The 22,477-nt window shown below is 34.7% G+C and overlaps 1 protein-coding gene across 3 annotated transcripts in view; it reads left to right on the top strand.

Moving 5' to 3' along the window:
- RTKN2 (rhotekin 2) overlaps window positions 1-22,477 on the top strand; it is a 74,684-nt gene that overhangs the window by 41,873 nt on the left and 10,334 nt on the right. For all 3 annotated transcript variants that reach the window (XM_007114331.4, XM_007114330.4, XM_007114332.4), the window contains 3 exons: window positions 6,204-6,298; window positions 10,046-10,152; window positions 11,114-11,245. In XM_007114331.4, the coding sequence (XP_007114393.1) occupies window positions 6,204-6,298; window positions 10,046-10,152; window positions 11,114-11,245 (334 nt within the window). The remainder of the gene's footprint in view (window positions 1-6,203; window positions 6,299-10,045; window positions 10,153-11,113; window positions 11,246-22,477) is intronic.

Below are 22,477 nucleotides of genomic sequence, written 5' to 3'. Positions count from 1 at the left end.
GCTCCGCGACATGTGGGATCTTCCCAGACCGGGGCACAAACCCGTGTCCCCTGCATCGGCAGGCAGACTCTCAACCACTGCGCCACCAGGGAAGTCCGTATTGTTACTATTTTTACTGTTCTGAGACCAGTGCTTTTTCTGAATTTTTTTTTTCCAATTCATGCTGAAGCACTTCAGTTTAGAAACCTTCATAGGATTATAAAATGTAGACAGATATTTTAAAATTGAAAAACCAATGTTTATCATTTCATAGAAGATACTCTAAGTGATGTTGGAACTTGTGTTTAACCTATACTCCTCTTCAAAGCCTAGAGGTGTTTTTGAGAATAACATTATTGGTATTAAGCTCTTTGTAATAGGGACTGACATATTTGTCTTGAAGTGTTCATTCTCCTATTCAGATTTGTCATTCTATTTGGTTTATTCCTGAATCCAAACACCAATTTTCCTTATCAACATTTCCCATGAAACTTGCATGCCATTTGCTTATTTATACCATTAAAGCTGATCAAAAGATAGGGTAAAACCTTTTATAACATTTCACCAAATTATATTCTTCTAATACCAGCATTCTTTTGAGCTTCTGGTGTGAATGCCAAGTATACTAGGTTAAACTCATAGCCCAGGACTACTCTTACCTGATACTTCCTTAAGTGACCACTTCAGCACCCTGATAGGAGTTTGAGAATAGCATTAGTAATCAGAATGCATAAGAGGATCAATTTTTATTTCTTTAATAGTGATATAGTTCAATGAGAAGATTCCTAATATAGCTTTTAATTTTTAACCAAAATGGGCAAACTATATCTTCTCTAATAATATGGCATGTGCCCAGATATAGCTGTTCTTCCTGACAAAAGAGTGCATTTTTTTCAGACTACCGTTTAAGGTAGTCATTTATTTTTTCATAACATTTTTGGAACCCCCGCTCCATCAAATGTTACAACAATTGGCCTCTTTGTTTTAAAAAAAAATGTAGCTGATTAAACTTTTGGGAACTCAATATTAGGGTTGGCTAAAAAGAATGAGAGTAATGTTTTAGTAAGAAAACGTTATCCTGACAAGAATGTTTTAAAACTGAGATCATTGTTGATTTTGGAAGCATTGGCATTGTAATTAGTCATGGTTTAAAAATGAAGTAACTTGAAATATCATCATAAAGTATTGTTTGATCTGAAAGAAGACAGTGAACATTTTTGGTAATTTTTAGCATGCTCCCTGGTGTGATTCATTTACTCATTTTATTTGTGGAATTTAGCTTACTGAAATTCCTGTAGCTAGATTTTCCCAGTGTTTCTAATAGCTGAATTAACTATTTTATGCTCCTTGAGAAGCATTTAATACATTATTCTTCATTGTATAAACTGTAATTTTAAACAATTGTGAAAACTAGTAAAATTGAGAGTGATTATTTACTGGACAAAAATGTGTATTAAAAAAATAAGCCACTATACTACATTTTAATTAGATCGAAGTTACAAAACATATATCCTTGTGCAGAATAAGTGGATTATTTATGTTTTGAGGAACAGTGGTGTGAATGGTTTGGTAGTGTGAAAGTTAATGCAGTGTTCAAAAATAACTAAGGAATTACCTATTGGGTATAATTTTGTTTATTCATTCATTAAATCATCTTAGAAATGATAATTCAGCAGTTATATCATGTGGTACTTTGGATTTAAACATTAGTAAGTCATGTTTCCTGCACTCAAAATTCTTAAGGAAGTATGAAGGTAGTAAGTAAAGTATAGTGGGATTCTGTTTCCAGTGTACCACTTGCTAGTTACAGGCAACTCAATTACATTCTCTGAATTTCAGTTTCATCATTTGAAAATACGGACCAAAATATCTGCCCTGCCTACCTTAAGTAGTTATTGTGAACTGTTAAAGATATTGCTTGTTAAAGTGCCTTAAACTGCATATAGGTAGATGTAGTATTACAAAGCTTTGCATGTCTCTGATTTTTGGGGGAGGTTTTCATCCTACTACCACTTCACAAATCCTATGGCATTTATTATTTCATTACAAAAGTAATATAAACTTGAGAAATGTATTCATAGTTCACCCTAAATCAAATACTTTTTATAATTTGGAACTGATATTTTTCCTCCAGGTTTTAAAATTCCTAGCTTTGGGGGATAGATTCATAATTATACTGCACATTCATATACATGCATATATATACACACACACATTTTCTTCTTGAGTTATTACAGAGTCTTCACATGATCATTTTAATGACCACTATCTATAAACTGTCTCTCTCATAGCTTATTCTTAGGGGAGGTTATCAATAATTTTTTTTTGTATTGTTATTTTAAGATGTGTAATTCATTGGAAATAGAGGCAAATGTATTACATGTTTAACCTTAAAGTAGTGGAGGAAAAGGTGTCTTAGTTACAATTACTTTTTAAGGCCTGAGAAAAAAATTAAACATATACTTGGGTCATCACATAATTTTAGCCTCTTCTGCCACACAGGTTGTCACCTCCAGCACACTCAGTGCAAATGCACAGCCTATAACATAGCTACTTCCTGTGCGCACTAAAAGCAGTATTTCATGCTGCACTGTGTACGGAAATGATGCTATTCCTGAAGTGACGCGTACTCTAATGTTTTTAGCGGTCAGCGAGAATAAATTACGTCACTCCTAAAAATAAAACACAAAGTATCTTCATTCTCTTTCTCTCCCGGTCTCTGCCTCTCACTATTTCAGGTATTTTTCTTGTTGGATTTAAAATACATATAGACTGTCCATCTAATACCTTGACCTCTAAGTTTGATGACCTCCTTGCCTCCAGTGATCTTGTTCTCGTGCCTATTTTAGCCATCCACCCCACAATTGTACCCTAGATCTTGTCTGGTCTCTGTAGTAGTGTCCCACACTCTCTACCACCTCCCACCTTTCCAGCTTTCTCCTTTCAGTACTCTGACTCCAACTTAGCTGAAGTTCTATGATTTACCATTTTGTTCTTTCCTAGCACTTCTCTCCTTTTGTCATATTTACCTTGGAAAAACTTCAACCTTGGTTAAATCCTGCCTTTAGCTCTTCTGCACCTGCACTCACGAGGAATAGATGAGGAACCTGGAGAAAACAGTCATACTGACTGGTCTCACTTTAGAGGGACCACTAACCTTAAGTGAGTTCCAGTATGCGCAATCCTACTAAGTGTCCCTAGCCCTCCACTTTACCTCTCGTCAGAGTATTTCACATTGTGTCATTCTCTCTTATGAACCTCCAGTACCCACTCCTCTCCACTCCTTATTCAAAGCTGATGACTTCATTTCCTATATCATTGATGCTGCTGAAGTAATCAGAAGAGAACTTGCATATCCTCCATCAACCAAATCTATCAGCCTACCTGCATCTGTATCTTTATTTGCTGCTTTCCTTCCTTGTAACTGCCTTTGCTCCATCTGAGGCCACCTACCTGTACGCTAGATCCCATCTTCTCAAGTACGCAGAAGCAGGGTCCTGCACATGTCCCCGCCTTCTACTACATCTTCAGTTTTTCTTCTCCTGCAACATTTCCAAAAACATACAAACATGCTGAAATACCTCACATTTCCTCTGCCCCATTTAACACCTATCCTTTACAGAAAAGTTTTTTATATTCTCTATCTCCACTTTTTGTCCTCCCATTCTCTCTTGAACCATTTCAGTCAAGTTTCATCCATCGTTCAGAAACTGCTCTTGTCAAGGTCAGCAGTGATCTACATGTTGCCAAATACCATGGTCATTTATCATTATTCCTCCTCCTGGACCCTTCAGCATTATTCAACACAACTGATCACTCTCCTGAAACACTTTTTGAACTTGGCTTCCAGGATACCACTTTCGTGCTTTCTCTTCTGCCTCAGTGACTGTCCCTTGCCTGTCTCCTTTGTTCATTGCTCTTCAACTTAATCTGAAATGATGGAGTACTTGTGTCCCAATATTCAGTTCGCACATTTTATTTAACTAACTTTCATTAAATTTCATCTATATACTGTTAACTCCCAAATTTAATTCCTTGAATAGTTTTTCCTCTCCTAACTGCAGATTCATGATATATGAATCAGGTGGATATCACCTGCCTACCCTACAACCCATTCTCAAACTTAATCTGTTCAAAACTAAATTCTTACTTCCCATATCCATTCTCTCAGTGAGCCTCCTTGCAGTTAATGACAATTTGCTTTTTCTAGTTGCTCAGGCCAAAAGCCTTGGAGTTGTCCTTGACTCTGTCCTTTCTTTTACATCCCATGACCACATTGGGTCAACTTTAAGACTGTATCAGGAATCTTCGCACTTCTCACCATCCCATCAACTACCACCCTGTTCCAGGCCTGCATCAGCTCTGGACTGGTGAGGTGCAGTAGCTTTCTAGTTGGCATTACCATTTTCAGTCTTGGCCTCTGTGGTCTGTTCTCAACATGGCAGCCAGAAGGATCATTTAAAAATACAAGTCATCCCACATGCCGCGGAGCGGCTGGGCCCGTGAGCCATGGCCGCTGAGCCTGCGCGTCCGGAGCCTGTGATCCGCAACGGGAGAGGCCGCAGCAGAGGGAGGCCCGCATACCACAAAAAAAAATAAAAAAAATAAAATAAAATAAAAAATACAAGTCATATCACAGCATATGCCTCTGCTCCAAATCTACCACCTGATTCCCATCTCACTCAGAAGCAAGTCCAGGGTCCTTATCATGCTCCACAGGGCATGCCCCACTGTAGTATAGTGTCTGCCCCTTCTTACCTTTTAGACATCTTGTCTCGCTCTCCCTCACTGTACTCCAGCCACACGGCCGTCTTGTTGTTTGTCAGGTACACGTAGCATCACTTATCCACTTACTGTCAATAATCTGTTCCTGAAAATAACATATTTTGCACTATAATGCTTATAGGGAGTCTATTTACCATTATTTTAAGTAGGAAAAATTATAATGTAGGTGCATAAAACCTATGTATCAGTGACAAATTATCATGTTGAGATCATGTTTAACACATTGTGCCCTGATCGCCAAGCAACTGATATGATTGTTAATAGGCAGTTTTGTGTGTAGTAATATTTACTCTTCCATTCTAATTGCTGTTCTCAGTTGCTCCTATTCTTTCTCCACAGTTTTTTAAAATACTTCCTCCACTTTGGAGGGGCACTTTTTATGTAACAGTAGGGAAAAATAAGAGCTAATTATGGAAGGCACTATAGAAATTTGTTCAGGATAAGTGAAAATAGCAGAAAATGGCCCACACTGAGAATGAGGCTAGTGCCTTTTAGCTCTAGCAACAGTGGAGATTTGTTGATACTTAGTGGACTTTCCCAGTAATCTACTTAGGGGCAGTCGTATTCAGAATGCAACTTAAAATTCTACTCATGCATTGTTTAGTTAAAATTTTTTTGTCGAGTTTTGGAGAAAGAAACAAATTTTCCTGTGTAAACACTGACAAGAAACATTGGCTGGTGAGAGATATCTTTGGTCTATGTTGGTTGCGTTGTATATTAAAAACCAAGATAAATTAAACCAATAAATCAAATGCTTTGAGCCTTACACTTACACAGTAATGTATGGCAATTATTTCTTAATAAAACTGAAAAAAATACCCAAAACCAAGAGGCATTCTCCCAGGGAACAACATTCCGTGCGGTATGCCATTGTTTATTAAAGAAGTGCGTGCATGCATTGCATTCTTGCTACATGTGTATATATTTTTTGTGATAGAGATTTTATTACATATTTAGTAAGAGACAAAGAAGGTTTATGAAACATATCACCTGGCCCAATTAATAAAAATTCTCATCAGACTTTACATGATAATTCTATTTTTAATTTTTTGAAGAATGACCACACTGTTTTCCATAGTGGTTGTACCATTTTACGTTTCCATCAGCAGTGCACAATGATTCCAGTCTGTCCACATCCTGGCCAACACTCATTACTTTCTGTTTCTTTTTATTTATTTATTTTTAATAATGGCCATCCTAATGGGTGTGAAGTGGTTTCTCATTGTGGTTTTGATTTGTGTTTTCCTAAGGATTAATGATCTTGAGTATCTCTTCATGTTTTTATTGGCCATTTGTATATTTTCTTTGGAGAAATGTCTGTTTAAGACCTTTGCCCGTTTTTTAATCGGGTTGTTTATTTTGTTGTTGAACATCTAAATATTTTATGTAGTGGAAAATATACTAAAATACTTAAAACATGTCTTTTTTCTTACTATTAGTGGTGCAAAGTACAGTTTGCTAGCTCATACTACGCTGAGCTTGGAAAGTGCTGAGAATAGCTTCAAGACCCATAATCTGTCTATTAATGGGGATGGTAAGTACAGTCTATATTTTACTTATTATACATGTTATGTCAATATATGTGTGGTGACAGTAATAATTTCTAATTTTAATATGTTCCCCTGAAGTGGTTATTGGCTTAAATAATGTAGGCATGAGTGACTCTGTGGATTCTTGAATATATGTCTGTCCCTTTTCCCCAAAAGCAGAAAGTTTATTTTTCTCTTTCTACTGTTTGCTAGAGATTTGTTTGTGAGGCTTGCTTGGTGAGAACAGAAAGGTTTTGCATATTCTGAATCCTTTTCTTTGACTTGAAATTGGTGACTTTACCCCTCTTCTAGTTGTCAAAGATGTATCTTATTTTTAAATTTGAAATTAAGGAAGCCAATAAAAGCATGAAGAGGTACTCAAGATCATTAATCCTTAGGAAAACACAAATCAAAACCACAATGAGAAACCACTTCACACCCATTAGGATGGCCATTATTAAAAATAAATAAATAAAAAGAAACAGAAAGTAATGAGTGTTGGCCAGGATGTGGACAGACTGGAATCATTGTGCACTGCTGATGGAAACGTAAAATGGTACAACCACTGTGGAAAACAGTGTGGTCATTCTTCAAAAAATTAAAAATAGAATTACCATGTAAAGTCTGATGAGAATTTTTATTAATTGGGCCAGGTGATATGTTTCATAAACCTTCTTTGTCTCTTACTAAATATGTAATAAAATCTCTATCACAAAAAATATATACACATGTAGCAAGAATGCAATGCATGCACGCACTTCTTTAATAAACAATGGCATACCGCACGGAATGTTGTTCCCTGGGAGAATGCCTCTTGGTTTTGGGTATTTTTTTCAGTTTTATTAAGAAATAATTGCCATACATTACTGTGTAAGTGTAAGGCTTAAAGCATTTGATTTATTGGTTTGATTTATCTTAGTTTTTAATATACAATCAACATAGACCAGAGATATCTCTCACTAGCCAATATTTTTGTCAGTGTTTACACAGGAAAATTTATGTTTTTCTCCAAAACTTGACAAAAATATTTTAACATACATAAAAAAATTTTGATGATGAGCAAAAAGTCACTAAGAAGACATAATATGATTCCATCTACATCAAGTTCAAACCAGTAAGAGCTAAATTATATTTTTTAGGGAAACACACATAGGTGGTAAAACCATAAAGAACACAAGGAAGTGAATACTGTACAAGTTGGGTCATATTTACACCTAGGTAACTGAGGAGAAGTAGTGTTGCCAGTGTTTTATTTCTTGACACAGAGATGGTTATGCACATATTCATCTCATAATTATTTGTTAAACCGTACATTTATATTTTATGAACTTTTCTCTATTTTGAATGTAATTTTTTAGTGCGAAACTTAAAAAATGTACAGAGCCATCTATCTTTACAACAAAAGGTATAAGGAAGGTAGTATATAATTTTACATATTATACTTCAAAAAATGAAAAAGAATAAGTAACCCAAAGCATATTTCCAAACTACTTTACCAACACTACTCTATATTTTTCATCATAGGTAAAAATAATCTTGGAGCGTGGAGAGTGCTCCTGCTGTTTTACAAATCTTCTAATCACTTACCTCCCTTCTTCACCTTGCTATATATTTCTTTTTAATAAACTATAACTACAAATTATCATCTAGAGAAAAAGGTTTAAGATTAATTTAGCCCTACCTTCCCATATATCCTCTGGTTGCTACCAACAGAAGGTAGGCATGAGTGATTCTGTGGATCACTTGTTACGTCAGTATATGTTATGTCAATATACGTGTAAACACTGACAAAAGCATTGGCTGTGAGAGATATCTCTGGTCTATGATGGTTGTATATTAAAAACCAAGATAAGTCAAACCAGTATTTTACATTCAATATCAAATAGTTTATAACCCATATTATATGATATTAAGTATTTGAGTTTAAATCTACCATCATATTCTGTGTTTTCTGTTTTTCTTACTTATTCCATGGTGGTTTTCTCTTTCTTGAGTCTTTAAGGATTGTTTTTTTTTTCTTAACATCTTTATTGGAGTATAATTGCTTTACAGGTGTGTTAGTTTCTGCTTTACAACAAAGTGAATCAACTATACATATACATATATCCCCATATCCCCTCCCTCTTGCGTCTCCCTCCCTCCCACCCTTCTAGGTGGTCACAGAGCACTGAACTGATCTCCCTGTGCTATGTGGCTGCTTCCCACTAGCTATCTAGTTTACATATGGTAGTGTATATATGTCCATGCCACTCTCTCACTTCGTCCCAGCTTACCCTTCCCCCTCCCTGTGTCCTCAAGTCCATTGTCTATGTCTGCGTCTTTATTCCTGTCCTGCCCCTAGGTTCTTCAGAACCATCTTTTTTTTTTTTTTTTAGATTCCATATATATATGTTAGCATACAGTATTTGTTTTTCTCTTTCTGACTCACTTCACTCTGTATGTTATGCATTTCTTAATCTCTGTATGTTGAAAACCATGAGTTCACACCAGTATGTCTAGCTCTAATCCAATACCAAAGATTTCATTCCGCACATTGGTAATTCCTTTCTCTGACAGTGAGAAACCTGTCTTCTATTATCTTTAATGCTTTTTATTCTTTGGTCAGTCTCCTTAAAAGCAACCATTTTTCCATCTTTCTCACATAACTGCTTTTCTCTCCTTGCTGGGGCTCTGACTCCCCTTCTGGGCTGCCCCTTGCCCCACGTGGGTACTCCTTACCATGCTCAGGCTCATACAGCCCACCCAGGGCTGCCCTCCTCAGCCCATGTGAACACTGTCCTCAGCCTGCCTGTGCTCTGACACCCCATACCCGGCTGTCCCTCTGCTTGCATTTCCATCTCCCCGGGCTCTGACACACTGTTCTGGGTCACCAAATGTGTGAATGGTCCCCTCGCTACTCTCAAACTGACTCCCATGGCTGGACCGCCCCCGCACCCTTCTTAATTTCCCTGGATTCTGACACCTCACTTGGGCAGCATTGCACACAGATACCCTCCTTACTCTACCTGGGCCCCTCCTCCCCACACCAGGCCGGCCACTGAGCAGAGACCCCTTTTGGGTTCTGTATTCCCCATGTGATCCGTCCTCCTCAGCCCCTTCAGGCTCTGATTCCTCATGCCAGGCAGCTCTCCCCCTCCCCCTCCTTATCCTGACTGGCCCCAGCACCCAGCCCTGGCACACTACTGCTTCCCGCCTGCCCCCTGCCCAACTCCTGGCACAGATACCCATTGTGGTGGACTCCACATAATGGCTTACACCTGAGTTGTTCAGTAAGGGAAGGGACAAGGGGAAAGGTCAAAAGGGTTATTATTAAATTCTTATCATAAAGTTGTGCCCTGAAGTATTTTATTCAGAGCATCACTTTGCTAATTATTATAATGAAAATCAGAGCAAAAAGTAGAATTTGATAAACAAAAATCACTTTATTAGGATGTTTTTTAAATTACATGAGTTTACTTATATGCCCTGAACTACCTCCATTGATTAATTACTTTAAGATCAAACAAGAGATCAAGAGACTAAAAGTTCCATGTCTACTCCAGGTGATAGCATGCTGTAAACTATCAGTTTAATATCATCCTGTCCTGACTGCTTTCTTTTATTTGATTTTGTCATTGAATACAGTAATTTGAGCAGGATGAACCTTTACATATGTTCTTATATAAAGCAAAAAAAATTGTAAAAATAATCAAAATGTATAATGACCTTAAATAAACATATATTTTAACTTGATTTTTTTCTCATTGAAATAGAAGAGTCTTCATTTTGGCTTCCCTTATATGGTAACATGTGCTGCCGATTAGTCGCCCAACCAGCTTGTATGGCTGAGGATGCGTTTGCAGGATTTCTTAATCAGCAGGTTAGAGAACTTTAAATATCCTACAATTATAGCTGTAATTTTGATCTTAATATCCTGGCAGTTGTTTGGCATTCTGATATTGTGAAGTTTTTTTTTTTTTTTAATAAAGTCTTCTCTTAAATGACAGTTTTCTCCTTGTTAGACATCAAATGTGGGGAGAGGGTGCAGCTAGGAGTGAGAAGGTAGGGAAGGGGAGGGGTCTGATGCAGTTTTGATGGCTAAGGGGCTACCTCTTCCAGGTTCCTCTGCTTCATTAATAGCAGTAACAGGATAATCAGTACCAGAGGACTCCTTGTGGAAACTGATGAGGACTGCTCAACACCTTTCACATGAAGGCCTTTCTGGCAGACAGCTTTTGGCACAGTTTAGGCCTCTGGGCTTCCAAAGCTGCCTCTGTGCCACCTACTCCTAATTTATTTATAACCATAGTTATTTATATTCAGTAAATAATTAATTATGGGCTTCAATGAATCAATAGCTTTTTAAAAAATATTCCATTAAGAGGAAAGAAAATTTGCATTCTTACAGGGAAGTCAACATTCTCCAGTGTTCTGAGAACAGTAAGGGAATATTTTGAATATTCAATTATTTTGAATATTCAGTTATTTTTATACTTTTCCTGAGTCATTACGTGAATTGCTGTGGAATTCCAATCACTAATTTTTAATAGACTAACTTCTCTAAAACTGCATTGATTTATGATTTTATGTATATAAAAGTTATGTGATAATTATTACCTCTATTTTGCTTAATGCTTTTGAGAATTCCACACCTTCTCTGATACGAACTTACTTTTTAACTTTGGGCTATTGACTTATTGTATAGTATATTAATGGGTAATGATATCACATTAAAACATTTCAAAAAACTAACTTTGCTAATTCAAGTATTTTGTTGAATTTAGAGTTAAGATGATAAATAATGGTTTAAAGTTGAGAGTTTCTTGATTTTTCTTTTTCAGCAAATGGTAGAAGGTCTGATTAGTTGGAGAAGGTTGTATTGTGTTTTAAGAGCGGGTAAACTCTATTGTTTTTACACTCCAGAAGAAATCGAAGGTAAAGTGGAACCAGCTTTGGTAGTGTCCATTAACAAGGTAAATAAAATGCTATTTTGAAAATAAAGGTATAACATTTTATGAAGTTTGTTCTTTTCTATTACAATTCACACTGTTGTCATCTTATTTACAAAAAGGGAAGGACTGCTAAAACTGGGTTAGTTCATAAAGATATTCTTATTTTTCTTTCCATTTATAGAGCTTATCTGGTAAAGGAAATACTATATATATATATATATTCCCTACGAAAACATAGTAATTGGAAATCTGTACTAGCAAATAGATTTTAAAGCAGAGACTATAACTCCACATTAACAGGGTATTTAAATTTTTTAGGAATTTATTTAATTAAGATATTATAAAAACATAAATTGTTAGCTCATGTTACAGTGATGCTCTTTCTAGTTAATACTTAAATGAACCCATAAAAAGAAATTCCTGAGTATACTTTCTGATTTCTTATGGGGCTAAGGGCAGTTGTTCAACCTTCTGCCAGAACAAGAAAGCCTCACATTCTGTTTAGAATACCACATACACATAAATATACTGGTTTGATACAAAGGAGATTATAAAATTTTAGTTAGAAAGTTTTCACCCAAAAATCTGTAGGAAAAGTTTTCAGTCTAAGGCAGGCTTATTTTCTTTATCTCACAATCTTAAATTTGTCTTCATCTATCATCCAAGTCTAGTGTTTATTAGAGGGTTTTTCCCCCTCTTTTTATAGCATTCCTACTCTAGAGTTAAAATGGCATTTCTAGAGTAGAATGTCATGTTTTCTGCCTATGGACTGCAATTAATCGTTTTAGTTTTTTTACTTTGCTTGCTTTCAGAGTGGTTGAAGTGAAGTATATGATAAAATATGAGCCATCACATCTGTTAACTGTAAGATACATGTTCTACTTGCCTTTAAGTTATCTTTTGAGGAAAAATGTAAAGTTATATGTCCTGAAAAAACATGTAGATACTGGTCTGCTAGTGTATAAGGATTTAGTTAATTTCTATGATCTTTGCAATAGTAACATTTGATCTGTTTCTATCCTGCTTTTAGAAATGACACTACTTTTTACTCAAAGGAAATCCTTCAGTGAGACCTTTTACTATGTAATTAAGTCCACTTAATTTATCTGTTTTGTGTATAAGAAAGATTAATGTTGCTCTTAAATAATATACCTCAATATTATAACATAGTGAATTTATTTTCATTTAGAAAATTAGCTTAATGAAAGTATAATTTTATTATTGGAAAATTGATGCAATTTTTTCATTGTTTTGTTTTGTTTATGCAGTGTTCACTCCCCCCCATAGTCTTTTGAAAATTTTCAAATGTACAGAAAAGTTGAAAGAATAGAAAAGTAAAACCTGATACCCATCACCTAGATTCTTCAGCTATTAACATTTTGCCACATTTGCTTTCTCTCTAGATAGTTAAAAAAATTTTTTTCTGAACCACTTGCAAGTAAGCAGCATACAGCATAACATTTCTTTCCTAGAATATGTCAGCATGTTTCTCCTGAAAACAAGGACACTTCTTTCATAACCATAGTATTATTATCACACTCAATAAATTTATTGTTGATAAAATAATATTATCTAAGATACAGAGCAAATTACCCCAGTTATTCCCAAAATATTCTTTCTGATTTTTATTTTTTGTTTTATCCAAGACCCCATCAAGGGTCACAGATTGCATCTGATCACTATGTCTTTTGTTTCCCTTTTACCTAAACTGTGCCCTTCTCTTGCCTTTTTTTTTTTTTTTTTGGTTTTTATTACACTGACATTTTTGAAAAGTCCAGGCAAGTCCCCAAATCTGTTTTTGACTAATTGTTTCGCTAGATTCATGTTAAATATTTTTGGCTGGAGTTCTACATAGATGATTTTGTCTAACCTTATTTTCACTAGGTAGTAAAAATGGAATCCTGCCAATTTTTTTCTTGCATGATGTACAATGGAATATGGATAGCTATAAACCAAATTAAAACGTAATCTAAGCAAATGATATTTTAAAAGTTTGATTTGAAAACAGTCTTCAAAGTGTTCATTTTACCTATCTCAGCCCTTTAAGGGAGGCAGAGCATGTAGGTCAGCCCTGATTTACAGGTATCTTATTTCTGTTTTACAAGTGACAAAACATACCCAGAGATCAGATAGAACTTGTTTAGCTAGGAAGTAAAATTATATGGCTTACTCTTTCCTAATGGGTAGAAAAAAATAGGTAAAAATTCATGGATTCTTTTTCTGTTTCTTCATAGACATACTGCAAGACTAGATTTGGAAGGCAAAATTAGACTTTTCCCTATCTCCATATCCACTTTGAATCAGTTTTGAAAGTAAAAAGTAGCTCTGAAATGAAGTTCTGAGTCCAAAGCCAAGTTACCTGTAGGCAATGACTTAGGCATGTTTTGAATCTTTACCATTTAAAATTAAGAGGACAGTTATAATAGAACCCCTCTGTTATTGTAGTCAGTGCATCTGTATTTTCTTATTTGATGACAAGAGTCTAATTCCAGAAAAGTAGTTAACAGGATCTACATGGCCTGACTAAATTGACCTTTTTCAATTGACTCATTTTTCCTTGTGGTAATAAAGGCTGATGGCCTGGCAACCGATGGGATTCTGTAGTCAATCAACTCCATTATTAAGATGACTGAAATCAGCGTACCTAGAAATCCCAGTGGTCGCTCCACTATTGAGCTTTACAAATTCACAGGAAAATGGTTTGTCTAATAATTTGTATAGACTCGACCTTAGACTTGGGGGGACAGCGTGGGCTGTATTTGACCCTGAGGACTGATGACATAAATAACTCTTCCATCGAATATGACTTTTGTCTAAACTACCAAAAAGAATTTTAATATTAAACCATGAGGTAAGGTTAAGGTTGGGAAGAATAATATAATTTAGTTGCTTATCTCAAAGATTAAACTGATGACAAAGTGTTACATTCTGTAGCTTTGCAAAATTTCCATCTTAGTTTTCTCCAGTGCCGATTCCAGCACTGATTCCTGACCTTTCTCTTTAGAAACTTTTCCCTTTGCGTTTCCTACTTCTTTTTTTAAAAAAATTTTTATTGGAGTATAATTGATTCACAGTGTTGTGTTAGTTTCTGCTGTATAGCAAAGTGAGTCAGTTATACATATACATATATCCACTCTTTTTAGATTCTTTTCCCATATAGATCATTACAGAGTACTGAGTAGAGTCACCTGTGCTATACAGTAGGTCCTTATTAGTTATCTGTTTTATATATAGTAGTGTGTATATGTCAATCCCAATCTCTCAATTTATTCCTTCCCCTCTTTCATCCCTGGTAACCATAAGATTGTTTTCTACCTCTGTGACTCTATTTCTGTTTTGTAAATAAGTTCATTTGTACCATTTTTATAGATTCCTCATATACACAATATCATATGATATTTGTCTTTCTCTGTATGACTTACTTCACTCAGTATGACAATCTCTAGGTCCAACCATGTTGCTGCAAATAGCATTAGGGTGCATGTATCTTTTCGAATTATGGTTTTCTCTGGGTATATGCCAGGAGTGGGATTGCTGGATCATATGGTAGCTCTGTTTTTAGTTTTTTTAAGGACGCTCCATACCATTCTGCATAGTGGTTGTACCAATTTATATTCCCATCAACAGTGTAGAAGGGTTCCCTTTTCTCCACACCCTCTCTAGCATTTACTGTTAGTAAATGTTTTTGATGTTGGCCATTCTGACCATTGTGAGATGATACCTCATTGTAGTTTTGATGTACTTTTCTCTAATAGTGATGTTGAGCATCTTTTCATCTTTTTTGGCCATCTTTGTCTTTGGAGAAATGTCTATTTAGATCTCTGCCCATTTTTTGATTGGGTTGTTTGTTTTTTTGTTATTGAGCTGCATGAGCTGTTTGTATATTTTGGAGATTAATACTTTGTCAGTCACATTGTTTGCAAATATTTTCTCCCATTCTGTAGGTTGTCTTTTTGTTTATGGTTTCCTTTGCTGTGCAAAAGCTTTTAGGTTTCATTAGGTCCCATTCGTTTATTTTCATTTTTATTTTCATTACTCTAGGAGGTTGTTCAAAAAAGATCTTGCTTTGATTTATGTCAGAGAGTGTTCTGTCTGTGTTTTCCTCTAAGAGTTTTATAGTATCTAGCCTTACATTTTGGTCTTTAATCCGTTTTGAGTTTATTTTTGTATATGGTTTAGGGAATGTTCTAATTTCATTCTTTTACATGTAGCTGTCCAGTTTTCCCAGCACCACTTATTGAAGAGACTGTCCTTTCACCATTGTATATCCTTGCCTGCTTTGTCATAGATTAGTTGACCATAGGTGTGTGGGTTTATCTCTGGACTTTCTATCCTGTTCCATTGCTGTATATTTCTGGTTTGGGGCCAGTGCCATGCTGTTTTGATGACTGTAGCTTTGTAGTATAGTCTGAAGTCAGGGAACCTGATTCCTCCAGCTCCATTTTTATTTCTCAAGATTTCTTTGGCTAGTCAGGGCCTTTTGTGTTTCCATACAAATTGTTCAATTTTTTTGTTCTAATTCTGTGAAAAATGCCATTGGTAATTTGATAGGGATTACACTGAACCTGTAGATTGCTTTGGGTAGTATAGTCATTTTGATAATGTTGATTTTTCCACTCCAAGAACATGGTATATCGTCCATCTGTTTGTGTCATCTTTGATGTCTTTCATCAGTATCTTATAGTTTTCTGAGTACAGGTCTTTTGCCTCCTTAGGTAGGTTTATTCCTAGGTATTTTATTCTTTTTGATGCAATGGTCATTGGGATTGTTTCCTTATTTCTCTTTCTGATCTTTCATTGTTAGTGTATAGGAATGCAAGAGATTTCTGTGTATTAATTTTATATCCTGCAACTTTACCACATTCATTGATGAGCTCTAGTAGTTTTCTGGTAGCATCTTTAGGATTTTCTATGTAGAGTATCATGTCATCTACAAACTTTGACACTTTTAACTCTTCTTTTCCAATTTGGATTCCTTTTATTTCTTTTTCTTCTCTCATTGCCGTGGCTAGAACTTCCAAAACTGTGTTGGATAAAAGTGGTGAGCGTGGACATCCTTGTCTTGTTCATGATCTTAGAGGAGATGCTTTCAGTTTTTCACTGTTGAGGGTGATGTTTGCTGTGGGTTTGTCATATATGGCCCTTATTATGTTGAGGTAGGTTCCCTCTATGCCCACTTTCTGGAGAGTTTTTTTAAATCATAAATGGGTGTTGAATTTTGTCAAAAGTTTTTTCCGCATCTATTGAGATGATCATATGGTATTCTTCAATTTGTTAATGTGGTGTATCACATTGATTGATTTATGTATATTGAAGAACCTGTAGATTGCTTTGGGTAGTATAGTCATTTTGATAATGTTGATTTTTCCACTCCAAGAACATGGTATATCGTCCATCTGTTTGTGTCATCTTTGATGTCTTTCATCAGTATCTTATAGTTTTCTGAGTACAGGTCTTTTGCCTCCTTAGCTCAGATAAATCCCACTTGATCATAGTGTATGATCCTTTTAATGTGTTGTTGGAACATTTCCTACTTTTATCTCAGGTTTCCTTTGAGCCCTTCCATTCACCTGAAAACTTCATTCTTAATAGTAAATGCCACTGGTCTTGTTATTTAACTATGTCAAACACCATCTCAGTCAAGAAATCTGTTTGTTACTTCTAAAAACATGACTGTTATCTAATTATATCTTCTATTAATTTTTACTTATTTTTCTCAGCTTATAAAATTATTCAAATTTATAGAAAAGTTGAAAAAAATACTACAGTGAACACTTGTATACCACCCAGATTCAACTGTTAACATTTTGTCATATTTGCTTTATCTATTTTTCTTTTTTTGGGAGGGGTTAAAGCACTTTATGTTTTATTTAATTTTTTAATCAGCTGTTATGGTGGTATGGTTTACATAAAATAAAATTCACCAGTTTTAAGGGTACAGTTTGATAACTTTGACAAATAATATACAGTTGTGTAATCATTACTATAATCATTATTGGATTATAGTTTTTAAAATCTTTTTTATGAGAACATTAAGTCTACTGTCTTAGAAAATGTCACTTATTCAATAGTGTTATCAACTATAGTCACCATGTTTTACGTTAGATCTTTGGACCTTATTTATCTTATAGCTGAAAGTTTTGTTTCGTTTAGCTGAAAGTTTATAAAGTCTCTTATCTATATTTTTTGCTGAGCCATTTGAACATAAGTCTCCAACATTGATAATTCATCCCTGAATACTTCAACATCTACCTTTTAAAAATAGGAGCCTCTCAAATTATATAAATTTATATATATATATAAAATTATGTATATGTGTGTGTATATATATATATATATATATCTAATTACAATACCATTTTCACAGCTAAGCAAATTAACAGTAATTCTCTTATATCATCTAATATCCAGTCCATAGTCAAGTTTCCCCATTGTCTCCAAAATGTCCTTTTAGCTCTTGTTTTCAATGTAGGACTATTCAAAGCTTGTGCATCCTTTGTACTTCTTCTAAACTGTAAATTAGGTCTAGGGGCTTCGTTAAATTCATTTTAAACATTATTATGAGAATATTTCATGGATAATAACAAATACTTTATGAAGAATTCTGTTCAGAGGCATATGATGTCAAGTGTCTTACTATTGGCAATGCCAGGTTTAATGACTTGGTTAAGGTGGTTACCACTAGCTCTCTCCATTATAAAGGTAAATTTTTGTCTTTACAGTTAGCAAGTAGTCAATGAGGTGATGCTTAGACACAGTGTGACTATCTTTATTGTCCAACAGTCTTTCACATAATGGTTTTAGTGAACTGATTGCCCTTACCTGAATTGGTCATTACACTGGAGATTGCACATGTTTTTCTACTACTGTCCTACCTTCTGTATGTGTGAGCTGGCATTCTTTTGTAAAGGACTTTTTCTTATCAGCTAGGAATGAATTAAAGTCTTTCCTGAAAAGGCTGGGTAAATGTTTAATGTTAATGAACAATTTTCAGAGTAAGGAGTTGTGTTATTACATGTTGACATTGTATTGTTACTGGCAATATGTATTGGAGTGGAGTTACCCCCTGCAGAAGTAGCACACGAGTGTCTTTTCTGTTGTCCCACACTACCTCCAATATTATGATAAACTCATAGATTTTAATCTATTCAATCTACTTAGTGTTTTAAATTACTTGGTTTTTAAATATAAGGTAGATGTTTTAATTATTTTGCTTACTTTGTAAATTTCTAAGGGACATGTACTATTAGAGTATTCTTAAATAAAGGGGATCATTGATAAATGCCAACTTGGTTGGATAGTGTTTTTGTTTCAGTTTTTAGTGTATTTCCAGTGCTGGGTCTCTAAGATCTTTTTATGCTTAATAATGTTAAATATTAAATACAAAGTTTATTTCTTTTGGTTGTCTTTCTCCTCTCATGATTTAGAAAATAATAATTTTGCTTAATGCTGCTTTAAAAATTATGTGAAAACATGAATTTTACAGTTGCTAAGGTATATAAATAATAGTTCTGCTATTTTGATCACAGGATCTGTTCTCTGACTATAATTCTTGTCCTTCTAAATGGCATTTCCTGTAAGCCTAGTCAGTTCATTAATTTTCAGAGGGAGCCATCTGTGGAAATAGTCACATTAAGGAAAGAAAAGCCTAAAAGCTATCCCCCTCCTCTTTTCAATCCAAATTTGAAAGGATGATTTACTTCAAAGTGATTGCTTCAACTTCAAAAAACTTCCCTGTGAATGTTGTTGAGCTAGACATTCTCAATAAGGGGTACTTAACTGGAGCCACTGAATCTCCTATACATTGTAGAAAGCATTTTATTAGCCAAAGTTTTATCCATTGCCAGTGGGGTGGGGAGTGGAATGGAAAAGAAATGTGGGTCTTTGAGATCAATAGTCTTTTCTTGATCTAAATAGTATGCCTCACTTCATTTTAATGAATAATAAAATCTGTACCAAACAAGTCAATAACACTAGTTGGTGTGATAGTCCTTTGTTAAATTGTCTTGAAATTGTTTTTAACCATTACATTTATCATGGACCCTAGCAAGTAAAATTACCATGAAGCACATGGGATTTTCTTCATATTATGTTAGTCCTCTTAATGCATGTATCACCTTTTCAGGTTGTCCCTTATTAAATACAGCAAAAAGAATTTTTTAAGCAGTCTTTTCCTTTAAGAGTTTACATCTGATTTCATTGACATAAATTGAAAATAATTATATCACTAATACTAATCAGACCCAATGCTTGGTTTAATTTATGGTTATGCTTTATATATTTCAAACATTCCTTGTCATATATTGTAGAAGGTATGCTTTCTTTGTCATTAGAATACATACAAGGTCTAAAGCTTGTTTTTAGCCATCAACAATTTTGTCTTCATCCCTGATTAACAAGACTTTAGACCAGACACCTTTCAAAGAACTCATTTATCTTTACAACATGTTTGTGAGGAAGGTGAGTGAAATATTATCTCTGCATTATAGATAAGAAAGCAGGCTCTTAGTTTTTTGTACTTGTATTTTATTTTTTAATTGTTTTTTTGAAAAATTTCAAGATAATCTGTAGAAAGAATAGTATAAATGAACCCATCTGTACCCTCACACATTTCCTCCACCGTTGGATTATTTTGAAGCAGATCCTAGCAATCATATCATTTTACCTGTAAATATTACAACTGCCGTACTTAAAATTTATAGCCGTACATAAAGTCAATATATCATCAAAAATCCAGACAGTGTTCAAATGTCTCAGTCTTATAATTTTTTAAACAACTTTTTGAATCAGGATCCAAATAAGGACCATACATTGCAGTTGATTGATTAGTTCTCTTAAATCTCTTAATCTGTTGGCTTTTATTCTACCCCCCTCTTTCTCTCGCTCTCTCTCTCCCCTACACATATACACACACAATTACACACAATTTGTTTGTTGAAGAAATTTGGTCATTTATCCTACAGAGTTTTTCAGAGTCTAGAATTCGCTGATTGCATCTTCAAGTTGTCTTTTTTCTTCTATTTCTGAATCAGATTTAGGTTTGTTGGTTGGTTGGTTAGTAAGAATATGTCTTAGTACTTTTATCAGGAGGCGTTTAATAACATCTGGGTCTTCCACTCATGTTAACATCCACTGATGAACATTGCTTAGATTCTTTATTTCATTAGGGATTGCAAACTGCTGCTATTTTAACATTCTTTCTTCATTTATTAGCTGGGACACCTCTATTTCATCAGCTGTTAGGTTGAAGGACAGTTTTTACAAGAAAGCCAGGATAAAAGCTCGATTTTTTGCATTTATATACTAGTTACCAAAACTATGAGGTGGTTCCCTAGCATCCTTCAGAGGTGACCAATGAGTTAGTTTTTAAATATCATTATGAATTTGTGGATTTAAAGACTTTTCATGCATCAGTCCATTACCATTGTAATTCTTATTGATGTTCAGATTGTCCCATCCTTGGCTACTGGAAGCCTCTTCAAGCTTACTTTTGAGTCCTTTTGGTACAACCCTAGTAATCTTTGATTTCTGGTAGGACAAGATGTTCCAGGCTCATCCTATATATTTCCTGGCCCAGGCTGGGATAAGCCATTTCTCTAAAGAGCTCTGATTGCTTTTAGTAGGAAAGAGTATTTAGAAACTGTAATCTGAGTATATAGTAGACATTTTTAAAGTCATATAATCAAAAGTAAAGTAGGAAACAATTTATAAATCTAGTTCTGATCTGGTAATTTTCCATTACCACAGAAATGGAGAGGTTGAAGTACAGTTTTAATTCAAAAATAATGAAAAACCTAAAAGAAACTTTGCTTTGACTTCAGAGTTAATTATATTTTGTTACAAAATTGACTTCTCAGATTGTACTTTTCTTGACTTCACTTGGCCTTCTTGCGGTAACCATCATCTCATGCAGTGGAAAGTTGTAGTTCAATATGTGCCGATTGACAAATGTAGAGCCAGCCAAGGATGAAAATGTCATCGTGAATAATCTCAAATCTATCTACATATAAATAGGAGTTGATTTTAAAGCCTCCCAAATCAACTAAAAAGGTTTGGAATTAGCAAAAGTAAAACAAGAAACTGACCTTGGAGAGAACGCTTATCTGAGAACATGTTTCCTCGTCTATAAATTAAAGAGTGGACGGCGGATTATCTCTAGGATCTGAGTCTATCAATGTAAAACTTTTTATCATTATCTGAGTTATTCTTCTGTTATTCATTTATTCATCAAATATTTTTCAATCACTTAGTGGGTACCAGGCATTATTTTAGCTGGTGTAAATAATGGGAGCAAGAATACGAAGTTGCTTGCTTTCATACCCTGCTGAGAGGAGATACTTATCTATACATTGTGTGAGCCCATAATGATGACAGTCCTAGAATTCATCTTGTGTTTTCTAATCCATTCCTTGTTTGGGAAGTGAAGTCCTGAGCACTATTACTGATACTTTGCCCACAGTGAAAAAAAAAAATTGCATGAACTTTCTGACATTATCAGAAACTTTATTTGTTTACTCACTTTTTCTTTGACATGCAGTTTTTTTGGTTGAAAAAATTTCCCATTAGTTAAATTATTTTGGATGAGAAAATATAGAGGTTAATTCAGATGATCTGTGTTTCATTTGCACCTTTTAAAAACCTCGTGTTGTAAAAATTTAGTGGTATTTATGGTTACCAGAGTTAACGGAGTGTACAGTATTTATATACTATTGTATTATTTTCTATTAGAAGGATATAAATGACCCAGTTTGTCAGATTTTCTACATAGCTATTTTTGTTTGAAATGGTATCCTGGTATTATTAATAATTGTACCTATTCATCTGTAAAAATGTCAACTTATTTAAAAGTTGAATCCATTTTAATTCTATATACAAAAGGTAGTCAGAAATTTGTATTAAAATGGATTTGGGTGGAGGGAATCACAATTTCAGCAACAAGAATACTTCATATTTTATCGTTCAGGTTTTTTTTTTTTAATACTAACAGCAGTAGAGGGTTGTCCCCCCAGCCCTCCGTCTCTGAGTCAGCTTTCATTTAGTCTGAAAGAAGTATATCAAAGATTCTTCTGAGAGCTTAAGTCATTCTCTGCTAGTGATAATAAACTTTATATTTAAAGAGGTTGATTACATGTTGTCAGGCTCCAAAGATGCCATTTAGGCAGCATTTTTAAATACTGTATAAGTAATTACTTTAAAAAGTTAATTCACAGGGGCTTCCCTGGTGGCGCAGTGGTTGCGCGTCCGCCTGCCGAT

This window comes from Physeter macrocephalus, chromosome 20 (assembly GCF_002837175.3).
Source record: "Physeter macrocephalus isolate SW-GA chromosome 20, ASM283717v5, whole genome shotgun sequence".
NCBI lineage: Eukaryota > Metazoa > Chordata > Mammalia > Artiodactyla > Physeteridae > Physeter > Physeter macrocephalus.
The sequence above is the reverse complement of the archived record's forward strand: the minus strand, read 5'-3'. Positions and strand labels throughout refer to the sequence as shown.